Source organism: Frieseomelitta varia, unplaced genomic scaffold, assembly GCF_011392965.1.
Source record: "Frieseomelitta varia isolate USP_RPSP 00005682 unplaced genomic scaffold, Fvar_1.2 scaffold_690, whole genome shotgun sequence".
Lineage (NCBI taxonomy): Eukaryota > Metazoa > Arthropoda > Insecta > Hymenoptera > Apidae > Frieseomelitta > Frieseomelitta varia.
This window is the reverse complement of record NW_025110468.1, coordinates 194,087-219,954: the sequence shown is the minus strand read 5'-3', so window position 1 is coordinate 219,954 and position 25,868 is coordinate 194,087. Positions and strand designations below refer to the sequence as shown.

At 38.6% G+C, this 25,868-nt stretch overlaps 1 protein-coding gene across 1 annotated transcript in view; it reads left to right on the top strand.

Annotated features, from left to right (window-relative positions):
• The first annotated feature begins 12,057 nt into the window (after positions 1-12,057).
• The window catches only part of LOC122535257 (ras-GEF domain-containing family member 1B-like), a 176,979-nt gene continuing 163,168 nt past the window's right edge, over positions 12,058-25,868 (top strand). Inside the window, exon 1 of the mRNA XM_043666644.1 lies at positions 12,058-12,505. Within this exon, the coding sequence (XP_043522579.1) occupies positions 12,182-12,505 (324 nt within the window). The 5' untranslated portion in view covers positions 12,058-12,181. The remainder of the gene's footprint in view (positions 12,506-25,868) is intronic.

Genomic DNA, 25,868 nt, shown 5'->3' with positions numbered 1-25,868 from the left:
ATCGTGCACTCCTCCCAATTCCCCCTCCCCCCACCCTTTTTTTCTCGTCGTTATCCTCCAACGGGATTCGCCGCGGCTAATCTCCGAGTCGTACCTCGCGAATCGGTTTTCCACGAACTCCGTCGAAATTTTAATCAACTGTAACTGTGACCCTTCCTTCCTTACTCTGCTCTCCTATGCGCACAGTCGAGCACGCTCGACTATCTCGTCTCGAAAGCTAATACTTTGACGTTTGACGTTCCACGTGAAAACAGAATCGAGAGACGAGGACGATACATTTCCCCCCTGAAACGAGGTTTCTTTCATAAAAATTTGTAGAATTCCTTCTCCCCGGAGTGGCAAAACGAGAGAGAAAGACATCTCGGTATCGAAGCGTGCATCCCTTTCTACGGCCACGTGGGATAATTACGCTCTTCCAAATTATCTCTAATCGTACACAGTTGTTAGGCTTATTAACTAAGATAAGTAACATCTTCGTCGATGTACGATTAAAACACGGACGCGATCGAAATTATCCCCTCAGGTGAAAGGGGAGTGGGAAAGAAAATTTCGTTACGCTTGCAGCGCGCGTATCCGATATCAATCGATAGCCCAATGAAATTCATTTCGAGAGTGCATCGAGTTTCGAAACTCATCCATCATAACTTGCTTGTCGACTAAAAGAGACAGAGAGGGAAAAAAAGTGGAGCGAAGGAGGGGGAGGTGAAAGCTGTTCTAGTAGCGATTACTCGATGGTGAATCTTTCAGCGTGACGATGCCGTCGCCGACGCCGGGAGTGCTTAACTCACGGCGGAACGATGAATCACGAACGATTATCGCCGTGTCGCATCAATCAGTATTAACGTTGATTGTACCTCCAGTGTAAATTTTGGGAAATTTACTTCGCGAGATTTCCGAGGCACGCGAGATTTTATCCGACACGACGCGCGAAAATAATACGATCATTTCCGAATAAATTTCACATCTGTCTTCTTTTTTTTTTCCTCTCCGTGCGCGAGCGTATATTCAAAAGCGTTGTCCGCCGACATAGACGGGGGACAACGCGGTGGAAAGAACAGCGAGAACGAGCAGTGAAAACCCCCGTAAAATCCCGGGGTTTGCGAACAAAAGCAAACAGCGAGAACGCGATCGATCACCGTCAACTTGGCCGTTTTGTTCGGGAGACAAACGATATTAAAAATCCGTTGGGATGAAAGATTCGCGCGCAACGATTCACGGGGGAATCGGTCGAATTATCTCCGCGTCGATCTGGAATTGTCTGCCTCGGGATTGTGTCGATAAACTTCCGCTAACAATTCGCGTAACAAGATTGCATTGTGCCACTGTAATCCGTGTAACGGGGAAAAATTGATTTTTCTTCGCGTTCAACGCTGCTGGGGATCCAATGCTGTTTTACATCGATTTCGGCAGATAAAACTGATCGCTGTTGTGAGATGTTGATCGCCGAGCGCGTGGATTTCTTGCAGGACCACGAATTTCGGTTTACTCCTGTTTCTTTTATCCTATTTTTATTTTTATTTTTATTTTTTTTTTTTTTTTTTTGTTAAGTTTACGATAACTTGTTTGTTAAGTTTACGATAGCTTGTTAAATTGGAAGTTTCCTATTTTTATTTTTATTATTATTATTATTTTTTTTTTTGTTAAGTTTACGATAACTTGTTAAATTGGAAGTTTTTACACATTTTCTGCATCCCTCAAATAGACTATACAAACTACTTCTATCTTCCTTTAACTTTAGCAGTTACAATAAAGAAAATATGTATATAAATTATTTATATGTATAATTATTTAAAATTATTTATATGTATAAATATGCGAGTATTGTGGCTGTGACGCTCTCAGCGCAGTGGAGGGGATAGCGCTAGTGATCAGAAAAGTGGGGGCAAGGACCACATGCGGCTTGCGAGCCGTCAGTTAGCCACCTCTGATTTAAAATTTACAACCTAGGCTTCTAAATCTCAGTTGGCATTGTTTAAAATGTTTGTTTAAGATGTATCACAAAAACTATTATAGCATTGTATATTTTTATGTAAGTGAAATAGTTACAACTTCTTCAAAATAATTTAATAATTATTTGATCATATAATTCGTTGAATCAAACACTCATTTCTCTACTAAATATTATCGCATCGTTTCTTGGCTTAAAAATTTAAAAGTGAGATCGTCACTCACGTGTGAGTGACGCGGCCCCAATGGGAACTTGACTATCACCCAGATACGGACTACTCGTGTCAGAGAAATTAAACTGCAGTTAACCTTGTGCCCCAGATTTAAATCCTAATTGATCAACTTCTGTTATCTATTATCTACTGTCTCTTATTGTTCAAACAAATAAAACTAGAATATGAAGAAAGCGTTAGAATTCGAATCGAAGTTCTACCATACAAGGATAGGATAAAATGCACGTTTCTCTATTAAAAAGAAAAAAAAAAGAAAAAATGGTGACAACATAACCATTGACTGGATAGTTAATTGTCAATTCAGAATTTTTCATGGAAATTTTATATATTTACAACAGTGTCGGAGACTCGAATGATTTCTAGTGAAATGTATAAACAGAAGCTAGCGCTCTTTGTCGCATTGTAAATTCTTTCCTGTTCCTTTCACTCTCATTTCTCTGCCGCAAATTTTACACTTGGACCGTCAGTCAGAGATCTGATGTTAAATCCCACCTGATGCTATTAATTCGTCAGTGGTTCGGCCATTGTGCGTTCGATACGGACGATCCTCCACCGAGAAAAGAACGGAAGACACGAGGAAGAGGCAATCACGGTGGAGAATGCAAGAGCGACGATAGATCGACAGGGAAGTCGAGAGAACGAGAGAGAAGAGTCAGAATGGGGGCAGAAAGAGAAACGACCTTTGCACTCACGCAGGTTCGCGGATCGACTGATCGAGGCAGGGACGAAGTTTCATTTAGGTCGCGACGAGTGGCGGGAACGAGCGCGCCGCGGGAAAAGGAGGTAGAGGGGACGCCTAGACTGGAGAGGGTGTATTTGAGTGCAGTGCACTCGAAACGATGTACAGGGTAACACACTGCTCTTATTCCCATCGCAGGTCGTCCGTAATTTCTCGCCGCGCCCCTCGTCCGCGCCCCGAGTCCTGCTTTTACATCTTCTCGCCGCTTCCACCCTCCCGCTTTATGCGGCCGGCCTTTTTTTTTTTTTCCCCTCCAGCGAGCTGACTGGCTGGCTTCGTTTCGTGCCCCGTGAACGAGAAAATGTAAACGGAATCGCGGATTAACCTCATTAGCGATTGTGGCGGCGCGCGTTCCCCTGGATTTCCAGCGGCTCGAATTCTCGATTGCCCGGCCTGTGTTTTACCCTCTAAACGATCGCCGGGCTGACCCTGTGCCCCATTTCGAACTCGTTCCCTGCCCCTTCGCGATCCCTGCCGATCTTCCTCTCGTTCGTTTCTTCAAAGATCATTATCGATCGCACGGCTGACGGCCTCTGATTGCAGAATACTGTGCGAATATTTTCGCGAAATTTTTTGTTTCAAATCACCGATGTAAATTACTTGAGAGATGAAACAAATTTGGAACTGTTCGTTTTGCAGAGGAGATGACCTCTCCTGGAAGCATTTGTAGCATATTATATTTTTGAAAATGAGACTTAATTTTAGCAGAGAAGTGTTAAAAAGTTTTAGATGCCTCATACGTATATACAAGCGATTTTTGCATTTTTAAAATCTCCATAAATGCATAAAAATCTGCAGTCTGGCAACTGTAATGAAGTCTCAGAATCAAGTGGTACAGGTATAAACATGCATCCCTGCTAATTAATTTAATCCTGACGTTGTTGGTTTTTCTTTGATCCTCGCGCATGTTCTCCGGAAACCACACACGTTTATTTTTTTGCCTCTATTGAAATGTAAAAGAAGCGAGGGATTTGCAAGCACTGAATGCCATGATTCTATCATATTTTCTAAAAATGATTCCATTATACTTCAATAATTTGACATGATTACATTTGAACGATACTTGTAATATTCCTTTACATCGTTTGGAAAATAATTTATTATCAAATTTCGTTTGAACGAACTAACTACTCGTCAATGCACAATTGATGAAACTTTTATTTCGAGTAATATCGAATAATTTCGAATCGCTTTTGAAACGAACGCTTGATTTTATAAAATTCAAACTTTCATTGAAATTGATCGATGTTAAGGAAGATTATTGGACCATTTTCCGTTCGGGTGGATAGCGATCAAAACGAATCGGGCCGACGCACAATTTTCCCGAAAAATGGAACAATTATTGTAAAATTTGCCACGATCCGCGCGTATCGTTTTTGTATTTAAATAATTAAGAGCTCGATGCTTGTCATTTCAAACTGGCTGGCAAACTCGTTGCAATTTGTTCAATTTTATCCGGGATGCTATATAAATATTTTTATCTCGCAACAGTTCGATTGTACATTCGTAGAAACAAAAATAACAATTGGCATCGTCGACGAGAGGAAATTTAATTATAGTTATTCGGTCAATTATTCGTAAGTTTGTAGGTCATTAAGACATTTCACAGATAACTAGATATTATACGTCTGCTTACTTGAATTTCAAGGAATAATTTTGCAACAACTAGTTTTGCAAATTTCATAAATTTCGTAATTCTATAAATTGTTTTAAAATGTCTGACTGAATCACGAAAATTGAAAACAATCGCTGTAATATTACTTTATGTACGGCAATTCCTGGATATTAACGTTTCATCGAGAAAAATCATTGAGAATTCATGATGCATTCAATTTGAAACGTCATCCCATCTATGGAAAATCCTCTATTGAAAACAATTTGTTGTATTTCTCAAACGTGGCAAAGCCACGTATCAACATTATCATTTGTAATTTCACGTGATTATACGTGCAATATTCAATTTCCCGATGCTGAAATATTACAATTACGTTTCATCAAAAAACGATAGTTTGGAACACGACTATCTCTGCAATACTACCGCAAGTATACCATATAATAGTTAAATAACTATTAGCATAGTTCTGTTTAAGTGTAATTGCTATTATTTTTTTAATTGATTACATGTACTAATTATTTGATTAAATTTTATTTTAGGGAACTAAAAATTATACATTTTTTCCGTAATATGGCAGATGTTTTGTTCCTTTATTGACAAAAGTATCGCCACGTTCAATTCAATATATAATTCCATATTTTTTGACTTTAGTTCTCATCACTAGTAGTGCTGCGGTGCAAAACCAGTCTAAATCGGTACGACAGGAAAATGGTAAGGAAGAACCTTCTAGAACTCCGAAATCGTCGAACAAGAAAAACACGTTGTCTGTTCATATATCTCGTAGCTTTTATCAACGATCATGGCGTGTGGTTGGTAAAATTAATTCGGCGCCGAAATTTGGTAATGAAAATACTCTGTTGCAGCTTCCGTGCAAATTCTCCGCGCGAAAATATCGCGCGCAACGCAGCTCCGCGTGGCAATATAAGTCGCGACACTTTTTAAATTTGTCCTTTACTTTTTTCCAACACAGAGCGTGCTAATATCGGTACAAGCTCATTGCTACGTGTGCATGCGTTTCTTTTTTTCCCTTTTTCTTTTTCTTGCTCCCCCCGCGCGCAACAGATGTTGCACAAATTGCGACGTTTGTACGGCCGTACGTTCGTATAAATATTCCGTTAATGTCGCGCGTTCGATGTTAAAACGCCGGCCCCGATGCTAAAAATGCGCATTTTCATCGCGTGTATATGGGTTTTCGGTGTACCGGAGATGAGGTGGACATTTTTTTCGCCAGCAATTTCTGCCGCGGCGGGGAGATACAAGCGTTGTTAGCGTAGTCTCCGACGCAATGCGAAAAATTCAGTGTTATCCGGGCAGTTCTTGATTAAATTCCTGATTAAATTTGCGACCGGAGGAATAATTTAGACGGTACGCTTGTTTACTAACGAGGAAGGATCTGAAAATTCGAAACATTTCGAAACTAGGGAAGAACTTGTCTGCTTTGGCGAACAATTCTACGTTTGGCTTGACACAATTTTAGATAATTTCCATTTGACAAAGACTCGCTTTTGTAATATTTTCAAGTGTATAGGGCCTCTAGCAATCTCAACTATTTTAGAAAATTTTAGAAACAGGATCCTTCGCTGGGATGTAGATTCTTTTAATTATTTTAATTATCACTGTTTTAATATTTTTTAACAATCTCTCTAACAATTACATTTTTCCCCTCATATTTCACGCGCGTTCTTTCACACGCACACGCCCCGTCCAGATCTCCCATTTTTTTTCTAGAATTTCGCGCGTACGTTGTATTCGTTTGTCGAATTTTCAGCGCGTCGTGCTAATTAGTCTCCGCGGAAGCGGGACGGAATGCGTTTGCAGTTGTGTTTGCGACCGCAAATAGCTATAGCATTCGACGCACGCGGCCCATAAATACGGACACGGAGGCGACCGAATGGATAATTATGGCCGCACTGTTTCGATAATTAATTGACACCGCGATGGAGATCCACCGATAAACTCTCGAGTTCGTACTCGCGTGAACGGACATTGTCAGTTGTCGTTGCTCGATTCCTTAGGGAGAACACTTCCACCACCTCGCGCTCCGTTCAAAATTTCTCGAACAGAATCGAATTTCCATTCGTAGAAACAAAGAACCAGAAACCATTCTCCGTCTCTCTTTCTCTCTGCATGTATATTCCCATTTCACTAAGCGAAGTATTTATCGTACATTCTACAATTTCTGCAATCGCTCGGCTGCGGATGTTTATGCAAATCCGTGTTTTTACGAAAATCATTCCCGCTGCGTTCCGTCGATTTTTTTCCGCTTTTCGAATTTTAAACGCACGAAAATTCGCTGTCTGGTAATCGTGTGGAAACGTTTGAATATGCAATTGGAATGTGCGTTGTTAGCCGAGAGAGATTGAAAAAACAACTAGGCCTTCAGTTTGTACGTCGCGGCGAAACAGCATGGCGGCGGTAGGAGTGGCTGCCGGCAGGAGTATGGAAATTTATATTAATAGGTATTAAATATGAGATTGAACAAGGGAACGGACGTCGATCCAGTGTTGTCTCTTGTTGTTGAATTATTAATATCGCTGTTTGATACCATTAGATGTCTGTTTGCCTTTGCGCCACGGGGCCGTGGAAAGAGGAATGATCGATAGTAATTGTAAAGCCGTAGGGATGAAACGAAACTGTACTGCTGTCTATCTTCGTTTCGCAGGAGGAACTTGATCGTTCCTCGCAGCTATCGCAAAAATTAAAATTTCGTCGTTACAGAATGTTTCACGTTGTCTTTGAAATAGAATTTCGTACTAAATCTTCGATCTAAACTTTTTTGATTTGCTGGTTAATTTGCAAGTTAAATTTTGCTTTCGATTTTGTTCAAAGAGGCACTTTCACTCTCAATTACTTTCAACTACGCGCGCCCGTCTGTTTGAAACAACTCGTCACGAACGATCGCCCGTGTGCACTCCGATCATAGACAATCATGACACCTGGTAACATATTAGCATTATCTCGTAATGCTCTGGTGCACGACGCGTCCCTCGGGAGGCCGACAACGCTCCTCGTGATTGTCTAACATCTGCTGAAACGAGAATTGCTCCTTTGACGATGATACGCTTGACACAGTTCCAATTCCAGTCCAACGGAGCGGTTCCCAATCGTGGAAATTTATCACTTGGACTTTTCAACCGAGCTGTAAAATCGCGTTAGTCCTCCTCTCTCCGACTCTCTCGCGGACAAAGAATCAATTTTTTTTTTTCACTGAAAAGACGAGACAGGATGGAAAGCACAACGAATGTTTAACAGCTCGATGCGAATCGTCACTTCTCTTCTTTCTTTTTTGTTTTCTACCGTCTTTTCTAATCGTACGAATATTTTTTCGTTCGTAAGAGTATGAACTTGCCCAAGTTCCTGCGGTGTATTCGTGGTTAATGGCGGTCGATTGACAGGCGAGAAAACATTATTATTATTACGCGTACACCGTCGCATCCTTCGGGATGACGTTGTTACCAGATCCTGTCACTGTTCGCCGCTCATGGAAATACGGCGACGCCGTATAATTTATTCATTGCCTCGTTACGCGTTTCAACTAGATACCGATCGCATGCAGTTACTTATGATTGTAACGAAGGTGATGGCCACGGGGGGAGGTGGGGGAGTTGGGATGAATTAATTTGATTCTTATCGTTGCGCGTTATTGCGAAATAGCGAATGTATGTGCTATATACGCGGAGAAGAAAATGCATACATTTACATGTATCCAACAGTAGTAGACTGTAGTTTGAATTATCGAACAGTTACCCACTGTATCGTATAAACGAGAACAATTGAGAAATAAAATTTTAGTGTAGCCTTCGGTAAAACGAAATATTCGGACTGTTGAAAAAATTCACATACAATGTACATTTACGCTGTAGAAAAAAATTTTCAAATTTTTGACAATCTGTCTCGGACAGTTGATAATCGTCCACGAGCAATTTTCTACGTGCTCTGGATTTTAAAAGTCCCAGAATTCTAGATTTAAAAATCCCAGAATTATTAAAAACAATATTCGCAGCAATTTGCGTGAAACTCGTTGATAGTTTCCAGCGAGAATTTCAGTTACGCGCGTTATAATAAATTGAAAAGTTGTTAATGATCAATTTGCCTCCCTGAAAGATTCCGCCGCGCGCATTTTACAATAATGAAGCCATTATGAAGTTGATAATTTGTCGGGGGGGGGGGGGGGGGTCGTCGCGCGTCTACCAGATTATCCGAGCACAGCGAGAAGAGGAAGAGCATAACGTTTGTTACACGCTAATTCGTCGGTAATTAATAGTAACCCCCTTTGGATAATTCGATGAACCCTCAAACTCCCTCTGTGAGGGTCGATCAACCCTTGTATCCTCTCAAGGCTACCCAACGAAGCCGCATCGTTGCACCGATACTGAAGTCTATATATATATATATATATGTGTATATATATATACACACACACACATACACATCTATATATTTCCGTCGTTCCCTTTGATCTCCGCCACTCCCCCTGATAATCGTCACTTATGCTCAACTTACAATTAAACGTGGAAAATTTCAATTTGCCTCCCCCTCCCCCTTCCTCCCTCCCTCCTCCCACCCCTCGCGCAAGGCGTCCATGAAACACGTCCATCGATCCTTTTTTTTGAAACGAACGTTCCATGAAATTTGCAACGTACGCAAACAGTCGATCGGGGCAGAAATAAAAATTGTTGAATCACTAGCATTTCTATTCTCGCTCGCTTCGAAAGGGTAGGTTAATTTGATCGTAACCCCGTTGGTATTTATAAACTTTCTCGATTAAAATTTAGAACGCTTCTCGAATCGCTGGTTGAAAAATTTCTAATTTCGCCTTGATCGAACATTTTAACTTGTTAAATTTTTCAGTTATTCTTGGGTTCAGTCGACGTTCACAAAAAAGTTTGTCACTGTGTCTTCTACCGGCGTTGAATAACGAAGAAAAATTGATAAATTCTAGACTTGGAATTGTCCACGCGTGAAGATGAAAATTTTCGTTTGAGAACGAAATCTCTTTACCGAACAAAAAGTCTAAAAATCAACCACGACGAGGCGCTCGTAGAGCGCGATTATTTCTTTCGGCGTGGCTGCAAGAGTGTTCGCGTTTCAACCGATCGTATTTTTCAGTCAATCGTACAATCGTACGAGATATTTACGCGAAAGACAGATAGATCATAGACAGCCGGTTGGATTTCCGAGCGGCGTTTTAATACCGTGCCGCTTTGTGCGCTTGCAATTCGTTCGACTTTTATGGAGAAGAAGATTTACGGGGATTTTAACAGTGAACCACCTCCCCGGAACCGTCGCTCGACGCGTAGACAGCCTTTGTAAATAGAGATCCGTGCATGTGGTGGACGTACCTCATAAACAATACTCCTTTTTCGCACGATCGATATCAAACGATCCCGGTTATTCTCCTTTTTTGGTTTATGAACAAGTGAAACGTATACAGCAGATGTATGGAAATATATCAGATGATATTTCAGTCGCAGGGACAAGTTTGCTGAGATTTACGAGACGTTTAACAGCAGACACACTGACATTTTCTTTTTTGAATTTGCACACTATATAGTGTATTTTATTATTACACTCGAAGAGAATCTTGACAGATTGTACGTACACTTTCGCTTAATAATCTTAGGACACTTTTGTTTTTAAGATTCAGTATTTGTCGTGGATTATTGTGTATGTTTGTTTGACAATACAATATAATAATAATGCAATAAAATAATGTATTAATCTATTAACAGAGTCTTTATTACAATATACTCTAAATAATTTATATTATGTATATAATTTATAATTTATATTTGTTGCATTATTTTTATTATATAACTATAATACTTGTCCTTTTGTGTTTCTCTCGGTCAGACCTGCTATTATTCAAAGTTGTTTTTATTAAACATGTTTTATAACAAAATAAGAATATCCACTTTTCCTTCGAATCGAAAAATGTTACAAATAATTATACATTTTAATCAATTCTATTGCTAAATGCGTGGAAATATTAATACTTGTATCATTAGTAATATTTCTGGTGTTTAATTCCTTCCAAAATGAGGACCAACTTTCTACTAAATTTGATTCACGTTAATCTTAACAGTTTCACGTACTAGGTTATTAAAAAAATTTGAGTAACACCTATTAAAAAAAAAAAAAGATTCAAGTAACTCTTTATATGAATAGCTATAGATTCAATACACTCTATATATTTTTCTTACTTTGTTCACCTGTGGTATAATACATTATCCACTCATCTGTGAACAAATAAATTAAACTTAAGAAATTTCCGTCAACAACAGCAATAATTGAAACTTGTTCCCTATTCAAATTGAAAATATTAATCTCAAAATGTAAAGACAATTTTCAATTGTTCAAAGAACTGCATGATTAAAAATTATGAGTGACCGAAGATTCTTTTCCATCATCGGTAATCATTATTGACGAGGAGAGTCGAAATAACTATCGAACAATCGAATCAGAGTTTTCCTTGTTTTCCAATAACCGTTCTAAATTTTTCTAACGAAAATATTTTTCAATCACTAGTGATCGTCATTTGTAAACAATTAGTCAAAAACATTTTAGTCAAAGGAAAACGTGATTGTTATTCGATAACTCTTTCTACTCCAGTTATAATAATCACGATCCCTAAATTAATTTTAACTTGACCAAATTTTTATGCGAACGAAATTTCATCAAACTCCGTATGAAATCGGTACAACGTGGCAACGTAGTGCTGTAAAGTACAGCAGAATGCAAGAACCTCGTACGAAATAGAACGGAGTTATACTGTAAACAGCAGATTACAAAAACAATGTGGAAACGCGTTGAAACCTGTTTCATTTCTAGGAACACGCAGCCGAGCGTTTACGCTCAACGATTGTTTATACGAAAGTTGAGCGCAAATGTGCTCTTCAGTCGTGGCTGGTCCGCGCGAGAGAGTGAACTCGTGCGCACCGAAACGTTCGTTTATAATCGCATCAGCCCGTATTCCACAATCGCCAATGGCTCTAACGCCGCGTTATTATTTAAGATAAATCGTCGAACGACAAACGTAGCTGCGACGAAGAGTGTCCCGGCCGATGGAATCGTTCCTCTAAATACACCAAAAACTCTGTTCGATAACGCGTCGCGTGTCTCGGAAAGCTTTGGATCGTCGTCGACGTCGTCAAGTGTCGGGCAACGAAAAACCTACGACAAAAACTGCGAAGCTTCTTCGAAACGAGAGAACCAAGTGCCTTGTACCCACCAAGAGCCCACGGTACCCAGGATTTTCTACGAGTCCACCTGCCCCGTTCATAGAACAGAGTTACACCCGAAGACGAATTATTCTTCGAGGGTAATTTCGTTCACACGCGTCGTTCGCAAATAGATAAAAGCAAAGGAAAATCATAGAATAGTACTGGATACCAGGAAGAGGAGTAAGAGAAAAATCGTACTGATTGTTGAACGATATACCGAGTAATCGTGCATCGAGGATCGATGAGAATCGCACGATCGTTCGAGTAAGAGATCGGAAGGTTTGCTCGCGTGAAATCAGCTGGCGAAGGCCGGGCCAGCACCCTTAAAGCAGCGCGCTAAGCACGGTCGACCGTCATCGCTAACGTCAGTGATGACAGCAGTGAGGTGGCGTGCAGGCCGTGGTGTTAAGCTCTCGCCGGATAAATGTGCGCGATGTATTATTACGCCAGCAAGCTGACTGCGGCGGCTCTAAGCGGAGGTGGTTCCTTCGGCGGGGGCAGCGGCGGAGGAGCGGCGGGTGGTGGCGGTGGGTCGGCAGTATGTCGATGCCACGAGACGCACAGGGAACAGCAACAACAGCAGCAACAGTCGCCGAAAAGGAGTCAACAGCAGCCGGCCCAGGCCACCCGTCATCATTCCCGTACGCCCCGCGGGAACACCCCCACCCTCGGACCCACCACCTCCGAACACGTCGTTGTCGAGCATCCAAGGCCCAACCATTATCATCGTCATCGCACCAAGCACAAGGTACCGCTTTTAATATTCAGAACGTGGACTAGGACACGGTAGTACTCGAGCGATGAAAAATTGTCCGATGTGGTAATTCAGTTGACTTCTTTTTTTTTTTTTTTNTTTTTTTTGGAGCGTGAAACAACCTTGAGTCCGTCTTTCCCAGACATGTTTTCGCAGCATGCAGTAAGGATACTTTCGTTGTAACAATTTGAACGTCTTCGAAATTGCTGGAAATTTGTTTCATGACTATGATAGATCTGTCATGATCTCAAAGAAAAGTAAAGTCGTCCGTTCGTATAAACGCCATAAAACTTACCGTGTCTTTTTTTTTTTTTTTTTCTTCTTTTGCTAATATCAAAGTTAAAAGTTGAAGAAACACAGACGTTTTGTTATTTAACTCTGATATTCAAAATTCAATAAAGTGGCGAAGAAAAACCGTAGAGTAAGTCTTGAGAAGAAACTTTAATCTTCAAGATTATGGTGAATATAGTCATGAAAAAATTTTAATATTTTCAGAGGCAACTTTTACAGCTTTCTAAGAACGAAAGTAGTTTCTCAGGCGCTACATAATGTAAAAATATTTTTGAAAAAAAGACTACTAAAATCAATTGAATTGAAAGCTGTACAATTTCTTTTTATGAAGTTATAACAATTTAAAGCACAGATAATTTTTCATCAAGTATGCGAATACGTTCGTCCATTTCACTGTGTACAGTGGATTTTGTCCCAGTTTTCCCATTATCCATTTAAATAATTAATCAACATTGAACGAGAAATATACATATACGATTTGGGTTTTAAAATTTGTTTTGTTCAACTTTAATTAAAATGATCGTATAATTTATTCCCGATTAAACATTAACATCGTGCTAAAAATTGAAGATCAGCTCGGCGTAAATATTATAATATTTAAAATTAATACATATTAAAAGAAAAATATGTGAAATTATCCTTTTTTAAATTAATATCATTGTATAACTCATTCACGATCAAATACTAATATCGTATTAAAAATCGAATAATCAATGTATCTCGAGAAACGTATGGAATTATCATCGTCCATGGTTTTAAATTTGTTTCATTTAAATTCTCTTCGTTCTTGATCAATACCGGTATCAAGCGTTAAGAAGTGAAAAATGAAAATGTATTCTCTCTGAGACGAGATGAAGTATTTTCGAGACGAAACTCAAAGAAGACTGTCCAATTCTTCCGCGTGGACTTTTTTTTTTTGCCAACCATTAGAATCGAAATTCTCGTAGAATCTCGTGGAACCTCGTTGTTACATAACTCCCGGCGACACTGTTACGCAAACTGCGAAACTTTTAATCGATACCCGAAGGTATTGTGCGCCAAAGAAGATCATGAATCGCCGGGAATTAATCGGGACCGGCGCAGTTCGGAAATAGTTTGGCCGAATTCATTTCATCCGGTTCATTTAGTCCCGGCGAGCGTATCTGAATTTATTTAGAACTTGCGGCGGTTAGTCGAAAATGCGGCGATCGAAATAATGTGGACGTCCAGCGGTAACGGTCGTTGTTTTTTCGTCGGTTAAATCGAATTGTAAATCGAGTCGTTGCAATTTTCTTCCACCTTTCGAGAATTCGCCGCGCGAATATTTGAATGTTGTTTTCAAGAATAAACAGAGAAATTTTTAGAAATATACAACGCGTGTTCGAAGTTTAATTGAAATTGAACTCGGAGAAAATATACTAACGTAGGATGGCGTGAACGTTTCAAATGTTGAAAAGAGATTGACTCTGTAATATTGAAGAAATTGAAAGTTACTAGTTTATATCGAAACAATTTTTAAATGAAGAATCTATCTCTGTCGTCGGATTTTCAATTGCCCGACTAACCGATTTTTAATTAACTTTTTACCAAATGCAAGACTCGTTTCCAACTTTACACTCATCTCGTTACATGACCAATAAAATTAGAAATATTCCAGACACAATGTTTTCTGCCTTTCGTTTCGAATTTCATATAATAATGAAATTTGAAGTATTCCAGACATAATGTCTTTTGTTTCTGTTCTTTTTTTTTAAAGAGACAAGGATCACTTTTATTCCAATTTCTTCGATTTTCGAATGTGAAATCTCTCTAAATCCTGTTACTTCCACGATGTTAATAAGCAAGACAATACGCAGTGACTTTTTTTATCCGAAGACGCGATACTCACGAGGAAGTCAATCTGCGAAAGTGGTTCCGTTCGTCAATTGAGTCAAAGTAAACGGGTAATGGCGGATGGAAACGCGGGAGTTCCGCAAAATCTATCCCTTGTCCGACGTTGATCATAACTGTGAAATCTGTCGAGGCGTCTCGTAAATCCGGTATCGCGGTGTTCTCAAGCCTCGGGGCTTTCCACGTCATTCTGATATTCCAACATTCCTATGCTCGTTCTGCGTACCGACAAGTTCCCCAAGTTTTCCCCACGAACGTCGAACCAAATTCCAATGATTGTCGGGCGAACTTCTCCAATGATTAACCGTATAATTTTCAGTTTCAAATCTGATTTAGTGAACTATTTATGGAAACAAATTTTGCTGGTGCATCGTTCGTTTTCACAAAGATATTGGCAAAATTCTAGGTATAACGATGCTTTCTCTGACTTACTGTACGTGTGTATTGTATTTTCTTGAATGAAGTTGCAAATCATTGTTTTGTAAGTTGGCAGATTTTGAAATATAGGAATGATTTTGTTACTGCGTGATTCGTGATATTTCAACTTTGTTGTAATTTAAAAGTTGAATGTTTCCGACCACACGCACGAATTCGGATTTCGAATGTGACATGGAAGATGTTGCACGGTATTTCACGCCACGAAGTTTTTTGCTAATTTTCAACTATCTATATTCACGGATTTCCAAAGTTTTCGTACGGCTATCAGCTAAAGTTTCAAAAGTTACGACAGTAAATCAGCTCTCTCCAAATTTTTCAAATGGACGACACGCTGACGAAATTGGAAACCTGGTTGTTGACTTTTCGATTCAAATATATATATATTCAAAACATACATGAAAAAACTCTCCGCTCGAAACTACTGTACCAATTTGTACTAATTTTTTACTTATTATTATTAAGAATAAATCGAATATTGAGCATTGGAAAATCAGATGTGGAAATGAAATATTTTACTTCGTAAGAATAAATCAACTATTAAGCGTTGTCAAGGAAAAATTAGATTTTCGATTTTATCACCCTGATCGATTAATAAAAATTGGAAGGCGTAGCGTGGAATAATCGTTTCGTACAAAGGACCGCAGGATTCGGAAAAATGAGAAATGGAAGCGTTTTCACGGTAAATAAAGGGTTGAAGAAAGTTTTTTACCTTTGATCCACGCGGTCCCGCAGAGCTGTCAAAAAAACGATCGTCTCCCGCAAGCCAGACTTTATCAAAGGCTTTGTAACGATTAATTTACCGCTTTTCTTCCTTCTTTCGAGGATAATGGGTAATTTAATTTCCATACTTGCATCCTTGCTCACCTTCCCTCTAAACAGCCACGAAGATGCAGAAATTCCCCAACGATAGAGATTCTAAAGCTAACGACGAGTGACAATTCGAAAACTAAGTAATTTAACACTCTGCCGACGGGATATTTGAAATGACAGCTGCGTGCGAGAAGTATGCATTATTTATTAAAACTATGTCGTTGCAGACGTTTTACAAATAATTGTACAATTTTATTATTTCAACACCCAATCGAACCCATCAATATAGAAAATTTCAGACCTATATTTTTTACAAATGCTTAAACGATACAGATATTCTTGGACAAAATTTATGTTCCTGTTTCTGTTTGCACAGACATAATTGTACGGCTCTATTTATTTTAATTCACTTAAATTATAACGACTTGTAAGTAGAATATATTTTGATACGGTTGTTCTACTGTCAATAGATATTTTCATTTGTTTATTTATATTTTTGTTATTAAAGTTATAGTTGTAGAAATTTTATAAATCGTTGTACAATTTTATTATTTCAACACCCTAACAATCGAACCCGTCAATATAGAAAATTTCAGACCTATATTTTTTACAAATGCTTAAAAGATACAAATATTCTTGGACAAAATTCATGTTCCTGTTTCTGTTTGCACAAAGAGACATAATTGTACGGATCTATTTATTTTAATTTACTTAAATTATAACGACTTTTAGGTAGAATATATTTTGATACGGTTGTTCTACTGCCAATAGATATTTTCATTTGTTTATTTATATCGATATTTTTGTCATTGAAGTTATAGTTGTAGCAATTTTATAAATCGTTGTACAATTTCATTATTTTAATACTATAACGATCGATTTCAGATATTCGTGTTTCACAAATGATTAAAGGATATTCTTGCCAAAGTTTCCATTTGGACAGAAGAATAATCGTGTGAATCTATTTATTTCAATTATCATACAAACTGTAACAACTTAGATGTAGAATATTTTGACACGGTTGTTCTAGTATCAATAGACATTTTAATATCTTTATTTATGCATGACGCCCGCCATAAAAGTGCCAACTTTAAGTCACCATAATTCCCAGTGACGCAGATTTTGCAACAGAAATATAGCTGTTATTAGAAGTAAACTCGAGGAGCACCTGAACTAAGGAGCGCGTGATCCTTTCTATTCGTCTTTGTTGTTGTCTTCGTTGTTTCGTGCCGCGTTGCAGAGTGTGCCCCCTGTTTATTTTCGTGTCTCCAGGATATAGGAACGAACACGGTGTGGCTCAGAGGAACGGAGCTATTTCGAAAGTGTTCGCCGGCACGCGCGAACCTCGTAAATCCGTGAAATCCAAGGACGAGCAGCGGAATTAATAATAAAAGGGGCGGCGGGGTGGACGGCTGAAAAATCCAGCGCGTCGCTTTCCCGAGCACGTACACGCGTGTCACGATGAAAATCTGGCCACGCGTGCACTGACAAATGTGTACGTTCAAACTTGCTTGCACTTGCAATCAAGTGCTTGCGTGTCCCCGACGATTCGCAATTTGATCACGAGACGACGAGTTCAAAGTGCTTCGTAATTTTGTTCTTTGCAGTCGTTGTAGTTGGGTACAGCGAGGGGCATAACTGTACGATGATGACAATGAAAAATTTAGTATAACTTTGTCGAGGAAATATAATGCACAACGATCCACTTACAATTAATCTCGTTCTACTTGAAACAGTAGAGAAACATTGGACCATTTTTTTTTTCTCAATTAAATTGTATGGTCTTGAAGATTGAAATTTTGTAACGAGCTCTTAAACGATCTTTTCTTCATTGTTTTATCGAACTTTGAATTTTGGGATTAGATAATGAAACATTATAGAATTAGGTTTAATCCTAGTATTTAACTTATTTTGATAGTAAAATGGTAAAAAAAGCAATTGTATAACAAGCTTTGTGAGGAGAGTTCAGTCTTCGAAATGATGCTGGATCTAGTATTAAAAAAAATTTTAATTTCTTTCATCAATTGGTTGATATTTTTTACGAAATTACATTTCGTTTAAATTATCGTTTAATTTATCATTATCACTGATGCAATTATGTTCTTCACTGTAAAGTAGCAGCTGACAGAAATTTTCATTCAAAATATTAGATTGTCGCATCGAATAAAACGATCGTAAGTCATTCAGAATTTAGTAATTTATGATCAAAAGTAAGCACCTGTTGTTGCATATAAAACTTCTGAATATTTCAGAAATATGTTTATGAAAATCAAACAGATACGTCTATAAATTGCATCATTTCAATTTCATTCATCATTCAGTCTCAAGAAACACTTGTTTCAATTTGACAAGACAACGTAGAAACAATATATTTACATTTCTTAACGACTAACTCGTGCAACTTTTATTCGTTATTTTGATAAGTTGTGTTGCATGAAAGGTGAAAAAATAACGAGAAAAATATGTTTTCTGAATGCTTGAATAAATAAATCATTCAATAAATATGATTTTTCTGAAAAAAAGAAAAAAAAAAAACGTTAAGGCGTGAACGTTTCCATCACCAGGCATTAATCGCGCACGTTCGAACGTTTGATTAAAATATACAGTTATCTATATTTATACGAATAAACGAGAAAAAATGAAGGAAGCTCGAAACACCGGATATCGAATACTTTTATAGAGAAGAAAATACGTTGCACGTATACAAATTAAAAAAAAAAAAAAGAAGAGAGAAAGAGATAAAGAGACAGATGGTGAAATACTCATAAAAATAGCGATAATAGCGTCGTTAAAAATCAAATTGCGCGCTATTAAATTTCACTGGCACGTTTTATTTGTTACATTGAATCGTACCGCTGAATCGATCTTCCTGTCTATCGAAAGGGAAGAAATTTTTCACAGTAACCTGTACGATATGCGTGAGAAATGCTTTGATAGGTACTACTGTACGTGCATCCGAAGATCCAAGAAAAATTCACTAACCAGAAGTGTGTTTCTTTGCTACGTTTTTTGCACGCTCGAAATAAGAACTTCTAAAAAGAAGTATGAGAACTTTTAAGCTCGACGAGGCTAGGTAAGGTTCGCGGAACATCCGGTCCCTGGCGGTTTCTGTTTCTGCTTTCGCCAACATTTGTCTTTTTTTTCTCCCCCCCCTTCTGCCTTGCTCGAGAGAAAGCAACTTTTTTCTGCTTAAAAAAATCTACATGCCAGGTTATCCACGCTCGTGTGCTTAAAAATGAGAAATTTCGTTTCGCCATTTCACAGTTCTGTATGTGATATTTAATGTTATTCCTCTCTTTTGATTCTCACGATTAAATCTGCGCTCTTCCATCGATTCTGATGCTATTGTTTCGTAGCTGGTCAATTGTTCAGGAATATTATAGTAGTATATCGTTTAAAGGTAAATTAATATGGAAATCGATCAGCGGAGAACTGATAAGGTTCGACTAACATTTTCTGTCATTAGTGTAACTGAAATCAACCACGCGAGCTCCGGGGCTTTCACCGTTCGGATTGTTCGAATTATTAATCGAGGATTTCGAATTTAAGCCGCGTCCGATTGTTCTCGTATTTCAACGTTTCGCCAGCGTTGCAATTAACTGCAAGAACAATCAGACAGGACTTAAATCCGTAAGCCTCGATTAATAATTTGAATTCCACGATTGTTGCCTGTCTGAAAAAAAAGAAACAGGTAAACAACAATTTTCAGGTCTGTTAGATTTCAAGTAGCGAGTCTTAATTGAAAATCCAAGCCCATTGTTCGAATTGCGTTTCAACGTAATCAGACAGAACGTGTAAAATTCGTAAGCTTCGATTAATAATTTGAATTCTACGATTCTTGCCTCTCGGAACAAACAGATAAACAATTTTTGTCTAATAACGAACGTTAATTTAAAATTTAAGTCCATTGTTTGGCGTAATTTTAATTGACTATTTCTTCCTATAGAAACTATTTGTTCCTATAGAATAAACTCGTGTTAAAGAAATAACAGTTGAAAGTGATATAAAAACACATACACTTTTACTATTCGACATCAGTTCTGGTTACATCAGTACAATCACAATGGTCATATTACACTGCTAATAAAATTTCAAAGTATTTAACAAAATACCAGAAAGTATCGAATAACTTATTAACCCTTTACACGATGTTCATCGCTGTCTTTTTTCATTGATCTAGCAGCGCAAGTAACGAAAGAAGCTCAGGACAACCGCTCGCAATGGTTGCAAATGCGCGGGAAGTTTCAAACCGCGCAGCACAACGATCAATCGAAATGTCGACCGAGTTAATTGTTGGCTCGTTAGTCGGCTCGCGAGCGTTCAGCCACGAGGGATGACAGCCAATTCAAGTATTGCGACGATCGATCAGAATCCATTAAACGTCGCCTGAAATCGGATCAGGTGAATAATTAAGCAGACACACCGCAAGGAAGTTCTTCCCCGCGGTCAATTACGCGCGGAGAACCGAAAGAGCGAACTTGACTCCGTGGACAATGGAAAGTGAGACTTTCTTCAAAACTTGCTGCTTTAATCACCCTGTGAACCGTGCGAACCGTTTAATGGGCCGATGTTCCGCGTTATTGATTAAGATCATCGATTCTGTTTATCCCTTTTCAACTAGTATTTAAAAATCATTGCACGGATTATGATTGATCTGAAAAGGGAAACAACTTGATCTTTCTATTCTTCAAATTTTTTAAATTCTCGATTTTCGTTCTAATTCGAAATTTCTGTGTTTCGAGAAGTCAACAAAAATGCAATATATAACACGTAGATTAATGGAAAATACAAATTATAGATGAAGCGAGTAATTTTTAAACTATCATGGACATGAGAAATACACGGCGATTAATTATTCTGTATAATCGTGCTTCTTAAAAAAAGGAAAGATTCTCATAATCTTTTGTATCGTAAATTTGAAGATTTTCAAGTTTCTCGAACGTACCTCGAGCTGACCCAAATATTCGAATATTTTCAGCCAAGTCTCTTCTTCGACTTTGCAGCGAGACCCCTTATTAGATTATCCCACGAAATAGAACGTGGAACTGCTACTCAAGTATCATTAAGACGCAGGGCTACTGGTACTTACAAACACGAACGATGGCTGAATAGATTATTAAATAAGAAGTGCCTGCTCGAGGAGCATTCGGGAATCGATACCGGAAAAGGATTACAGAACGATGCAGGTCCGTCCTTTGATCTTCGAGTGCATCGTCGAAAAGAACCGCGTTTCAACCTCCATTTTGACCAGCGGAGATCACCGTTCCAAGTGGACGGCTAAATTCTCTGCTGCCCTCGTGGTCCTTTTCGTTCTTTTCTTCCACTCCTCGGCCGCGTTCTTTCAATGCCAGCCTCGCCAACATCTCGACAATGTTATTATATAACGTATAGCGAACAATTTCTGGGCAACGAAAGTGGATACTTGGAAATACTTGAAATTGTTGAAATTCTTTCGTAATCTTTCAGTTTCTTCACGCGGCAATAATTGACATTCGATTTACCAGAAATTGCGAAATGCGTATGAAATCTTCGTTTTTACATATTTCTAAAAAAAATTATTTTCCAATGAAATTTCTACACAATCAGACATTGCTTCTAAATCGACGATTACAAATGTAGTAACTTTCAAAAGTATCCTTTCTTTTTTTTTTTTTTTGTGATCTGTTTTGCAAAATATCAGCGTTCGAACCTCGAGAATTGAGGAAAAGTGAATGAAAGTTTCACGGCTCGATGAAATTTTGATTCGAACCGGGGAGGATGTTGAAGGAACGTCATATTGCCATTTTGAAAACAATTGCCGATATTCCAATATCTCGGTAACTCTTCGGCTAGCGGAGTGAATTTTTATCTGGCAAATATTTATCCCGATCCTTTGCGATGCAGAATATTTCATGGATGCTTGCTAGATCGCGAGCACGTCGATCCTTCGAATGTAAACATTCATAACGAGGAGATTCTGATCGCACGAAGTGAAAGATCAGCGCGCGCTGATTTCATTATTCGTAATAAATGCAAGTTGATGAAACGTTGCACGTAGATCAGTTTTTCGAATATCATGTCAGTTATGTGCTTGGAAATTATAATAAAACATGTATCACGTTCGATCGACGTTGACGACTAATTATTTTCACGTTGTCGACACGGCGTGAATTTTATTTTTATATTTATAAATCACGCATTGATGTTTGCTTTTACTCCTGGAATTCCATGGTTTTAATAAAACAAGTAGAAAATAATAAAATGATACGTGCAATCTGATCCTCAAGCTCAACAATTGTAAAAGATATTTTTTTTTTTTTTTTGAAATTGTAATGTAAAAATTACCTCTTAAAAGTAAATTACAAAACGATTTTACTAATATTTGATTTTTCTCTTTGTTTTAGGTGAGTAAAGCGTGTCTAACTGAAGAATAATGCAGTACTCCTAGGATGTAAGTTTTTTCAAGTATCTTCATTTTACTTCGGAAAAATAGTGAAAATCCGAATCCTGGAATTCAGAAAATTAAAACAGATAGATCCATCGTGATCGTGAGAAATGATCCACACTTCTTGAAGAAGGAAACTCTTCTGCGTGTTTCTCGAATTCACGCGTGTACTCTACTAAACTAAATTTTCAAATTCAATCCCATCGAAGGGGTGTTATCTTTGAAGTGTCAACTCTCTCGCTCAAACTGAAACTTACACGAACAAATTTCGATTCGGACAGAGTGTTGTTTGTGGTACTGTACGAGCTCGAGCAAGTGACGATCGTCGCCAGAAATTTCGCGACTTTAACGACCCCCGCGAGGCGCGAAGTTGGCGCGTGAGGATCATGCACGGCGAAGCAAGCAGCCGGAGTGCACTTAATCATCCCTTAACTGGCGTCTTCCGCGTGATACCCCGTGATGTCGAGCAGAATGCATCGTCGCGATGGTTGCAGCGCAGGGAAATAGTAATACGTATGTACGTGTATATCACGTGCGACAGCGTGAGAAGGTGGTGAGACGGTGCAAAGGGGTGTGTGCTCCTTTGAGTTGGCCTCGAGTCTGGTGTCGTGATGACCGAGGCCCCCCTGGGTGCCGCTTTGAAGCCGAGTCATTATAATCAAGTCGAGTGCGACTTAGTTAACAACATCAAACCTCGGTGTCCCGATGTCGTGTGCACCCAGTGCTGTCCTCGTGAGCCTCGAGGTGCAAATACACACGGTGGTTGTCGTGCCACCGCATTTATTCTGCAACGATAAGAAGTTAGATCCTTAATGAAGTTTCTTTGACAGAAAGATACGTATATTACATGTAACGGGAGAGATTACACGTACGTTGTACCTCTCTGCGAAAGGTTTCCAGGGTAAACGACTCGAAATGAATTCTTTCTTCTTTCAATTTTTTTAAAGAAAGCGATATGTCGCGGTATGTCTTCGAAGCTGCAAAGGTGTGAAGCTTTCGTACAAGCGCACGTTCGACGTTCAATATCCGCGAAATGATTCGCGATTGAGATCTTCGGAATTTACGTTTCCCTCGAGTTACGGAGAATTCTAGTTTTGTAGATTGCGGAGAAATCTATGAAAGAGACAACACGTGAAAATTGCGCTTTTAACGCTAGTTTAAATCTCCACGGAGATAAAGATTTTGATATCTATCCACGATGTTTTACATTGAAATATACATAGTGTCTCATAACCGACGGTACAATTGTGTTTGTCGAAAAAGAAAGAATAAAATTTTTTTTATTCGAGTTTGAAAGTATATTTGAATTTGGCTAATTTCTTGGCTTCGACTAATTTCTTTTTTCAGAAAGTAGAATCACCTCGCATAGAATATCCTGGCGTCTGTGCACGAAATTGGCAAAATTACTTAGAAACTTTCAAACTCTTATTTTTTTTAAAAATGAAGCTCCGAATGAAAAAAATGTTATTCCTTATATTTTTTTCGAGTAGCATCACGCGGAATGCTACTCGGTTGCACCATCAGTATACGGAAACACCTCGTATACTTGACGTGTTCGAAATATCGAAACACCGGATTTAACACTAACAACAAAGCCAATTAAAGGGGAGTTAGATGTCATCGAGCAAACCTACGCGCTGACCTAAAATTGATAGCAAACAAATCACTCCGCGGCGCGTACCAGCATTCCTCCACAAATCAACATCCGCGCACTTCATCGCGATCCAACGGTCTCATTCATCAAACCCATCTTTCCGCCTCATCAGTGAATAAATTGATCCTCCGTGTCATGTTTACACTCGCGTCAACCGCGATACAGGCGAGAATTCTGTGCTCGAATCACCGTATCACCGTCGCGAAACCCATTAACAACGATACCGATGGTTATCACTCTCCTTGACGTGGTCGTCAAAGCGGCCATTGTAAGCCTGGCGGAAGTGCACGTTTGCGCCCGGTAAATCGTCGTTGGTTCAAAACGAGCGTCGTGGCACACACACACACACACATACACATCGATTGATCGAAAATCGAGGTCGCGTAACTTACAACGCACGCTTTTGCCTGGATACTTCGCCACGTATAATGACGAAACTTTATCCTCTTTCGAACGAGAACCTAGTGTCAGGGAGTTCGTTCTTGTGGTGGCTTGTAGCGAGCCACGTTTCACTATACATACAGTGTCAAACTCGTATCGATGTTCGTACACTTTGTACTCTGCGTTGCGCCAATCACTGTACAATACTCTTTAACACTAGAACTATCAAAGTGATCGAAATGAACCATTTCTAATCTTATTTAGAGTTGTTTGATAGATTCGCAATGTTGCTACGTTTTTAGAGATTTCGACAGATTTTTTGCGAAATACACGAACGAAAGTTTGTGGTCTCTGTTGTATTGTAAATATTTTGTTTATTCTAATTGCATTATAACTTCTGTGCTTCAAACTGTATCGACGTTCATATGCTGTAATGAGGGGTTGTATGAATCACTATACAATTTTATGTCGTTCGCTTTACTCTTTAACGCCAGAACTACCAAAGTGATCAAAATGTCCAGTTTATAATTTTTTTAAAGTAGTTTCACAATGTTGCTACGTTTTTAGAGATTTCGACAGATTTTTTGCGAAATACACGAACGAAAGTTTGTGGTCTCTGTTGTATTGTAAATATTTTGTTTATTCTAATTGCATTATAACTTCTGTGCTTCAAACTGTATCGACGTTCATATGCTGTAATGAGGGGTTGTATGAATCACTATACAATTTTATGTCGTTCGCTTTACTCTTTAACGCCAGAACTACCAAAGTGATCGAAATGTCCAGTTTATAATTTTTTTAAAGTAGTTTCACAATGTTGCTACATTTTTAGAGATTCGAATGATTTGTTTTTATGAAACATACGAAAGTTTGTGGCCTCCGTTGTATCTTCTATTCTAATTTCTGTGATACAATTTCTATTCTCTTCAGTCGATTTCAGACGTCGAAGGCACATTAAAGAACCTACGTTCGAGAAAAATGTTCATTTACTTTTACAAATTAAATGTGAATGTCTAGTGACTCTTGTAAGAGCACGAATATATCGATCTTTGATATGGCACTTTCGCCATATTTTTAACAAGAAGAGGAAAATTTTAATAATCCAAAAGACTATTTTTATATATTCTATTTTTTTTTTTTTTGTTTTTAAATAAAATTCAGTAGCAAGAAAAGTTTCGGAGATACTGTTTTTTACAAAAGATATCGAGGTCGCAATTAAACGTCGCTAACGACGCTAAACGCTTTGCCGATTATTTGAAAGCAACGCAAGAAATTCGAAGTTCTTTGAGGGATTCGTGTTGGAAGACCACGGAAATTCACGATGGATTTGTGTTGCGAGTCGCGATGAAAGGCTGCGTGTGGTATTCGGTATTCATCTTCCCGAGCGTTCTCACGGTTCGGCACGATGATTCCGAATAATGGCCGCCTTACCGACGCGGTCTGCAATTTCCCGACGACCCCGTAATCTATACGCTGTTGTAACAATGCCA